The sequence below is a fragment of the Nicotiana sylvestris genome, chromosome 2 (assembly GCF_000393655.2).
Source record: "Nicotiana sylvestris chromosome 2, ASM39365v2, whole genome shotgun sequence".
NCBI classification, from domain to species: Eukaryota; Viridiplantae; Streptophyta; class Magnoliopsida; order Solanales; family Solanaceae; genus Nicotiana; species Nicotiana sylvestris.
The window spans coordinates 167469668-167471519 of NC_091058.1; the positions used below are offsets into that span (position 1 = coordinate 167469668).

At 43.6% G+C, this 1852-nt stretch overlaps 1 protein-coding gene across 1 annotated transcript; it reads left to right on the forward strand.

The window, feature by feature from the left end:
• The first annotated feature begins 560 nt into the window (after positions 1-560).
• On the forward strand, positions 561-1445 carry LOC138885942 (uncharacterized). The gene is made up of 2 exons (XM_070166950.1): positions 561-1157; positions 1371-1445. The coding sequence occupies exons 1-2, from the start codon at positions 561-563 to the stop codon at positions 1443-1445; spliced, it is 672 nt and encodes a 223-aa protein (XP_070023051.1).
• Positions 1446-1852: the final 407 nt, after the last annotated feature.

The window sequence follows — 1852 nt, forward strand, 5'->3', positions numbered from 1 at the left end:
TTGGAGGTGCAATTAGGCCAAAACTCTCAGTCATTGCATACTCGCCCGAAGGGTGCTCTACCAAGTGATACGGTAGTGAACCCAAAGGGTGGGAACAATCATGTTATGGCGGTTACAACAAGAAGTGGGAGAGACAGTGATGTGAATGCCTCTAAGCAAAAACACGTCATGGATGATGATGTTGAGTTGCAAAATGACGAAGTCCCTTTGGTAGTTGAAGATTTGGTTGATGAAAATATGAACAATGAAGTGAGGATTGATATTCAAGAAGTCGAGGTGGAAACTCAAAATGATGTGAACCCGTCTAGGGAACACATAATAGACATGTCAGAGCCGGTTGTGCCTAAAGCAAGGCACCTTTGCCAAGGCCACCTCCACCTTATCCTCAAAGGCTCGTGAAGTAAAAGAATGATAATCAGTTTAAAAAGTTCATTGACATGATGAAGAGCTTATCTATTAATGTGCCTTTGGTGGAGGCACTTGAACAAATGCCGGACTATGCAAAATTCATGAAAGACTTGGTCACAAAGAAGCGTTCTATGGATTGTTAAACAATAAAGATGTCTCACCAAGTTAGTGCTATAGTGCATTCAATGGCCCCGAAGCTTGAAGATCCCCGTGTTTTCACCATTCCTTGGACCATTAGGAGTGCGGATTTTGACAAGGCTCTATCTGATTTGGGAGCTAGTATCAATTTAATGTCTTACTCAGTTTTCAAAACTTTGGGTATTGGGCAACCTAGACCGACTTCCATAAGGTTACAAATGGCGGATCGATCGATGAAGCAACCTTTGGGCATTATTGATGATGTGCTTGTCCGGGTGGAAAAATTCATATTGCCGGCCGACTTTGTGATTTTGGACTGTGAAGTGGACTATGAGGTCCCTATTATTCTAGGGAGGCCTTTCCTTGCGACGGGGAAGGCATTGGTTGATATTGAAGTGGGTGAGCTCACTTTCCGATTGGGAGATGAAAAGGTTGTTTTTCATGTTTGCAAATCTATGAAGCAACCCGATAGCATCGAGGTGTGCTCATTTGTAGACCTTGTCACAGCTGTCATTGTGGATGACACCAGTGCTATGATCAATGTGGAGGACCCCCTTGAGGTCGTGCTATTAAATCTTGATTTCAATGATGATGCAAGCAGAGTGGAGTGCGTGAATGCCTTACATGAGATGGGATCTTATTCCTATGAGCCTAGAAAATTGTCTTTGGATTTTGAAAATCGGAAAACTCCACCAACAAAACAATCAATTGAGGAGCCACCGGTATTGGAGTTGAAACCACTGCCTCCACACCTCAGGTATGAGTTCTTGGGCTCAAATTCTACTTTACCAGTTATTCTTTCTTCTTGCCTAACTAACATGCAGGTTGAGGCCACTTTGGCGGTGCTCAAAGGCGAAAAAGGACAATTGGATGGACTTTGGCTGACATTTGGGGAATAAGCCTCGCATTCTGTATGCACAAAATTATCTTGGAGGATGATGCAAAACCTTCATTGGAGCATCAAAGAAGACTGAACGAGGCAATGCAAGAGGTGGTGAAAAAAAAGTGATCAAGTGGTTGGATGCCAGAGTTGTGTACCCCATTTCCGATAGCTCGGGGACTTCTCCGGTGCAATATGTACCAAAAAAAGGTGGTATGACTGTGGTGATAAATTACAACAATGAACTTATTCCCACTCAGACAGTTACCGGATGGAGGGTATGTATGGAGTATCGGAAGTTGAACAAGGTGACCCGCAAGGATCACTTCCCATTGCCATTCCTTGACCAAATGCTTGATCGCCTTGTGGGGCATGCCTTTTATTGCTTTTTGGATGGATACTCGGGGTATAATCAAATCCTAATCG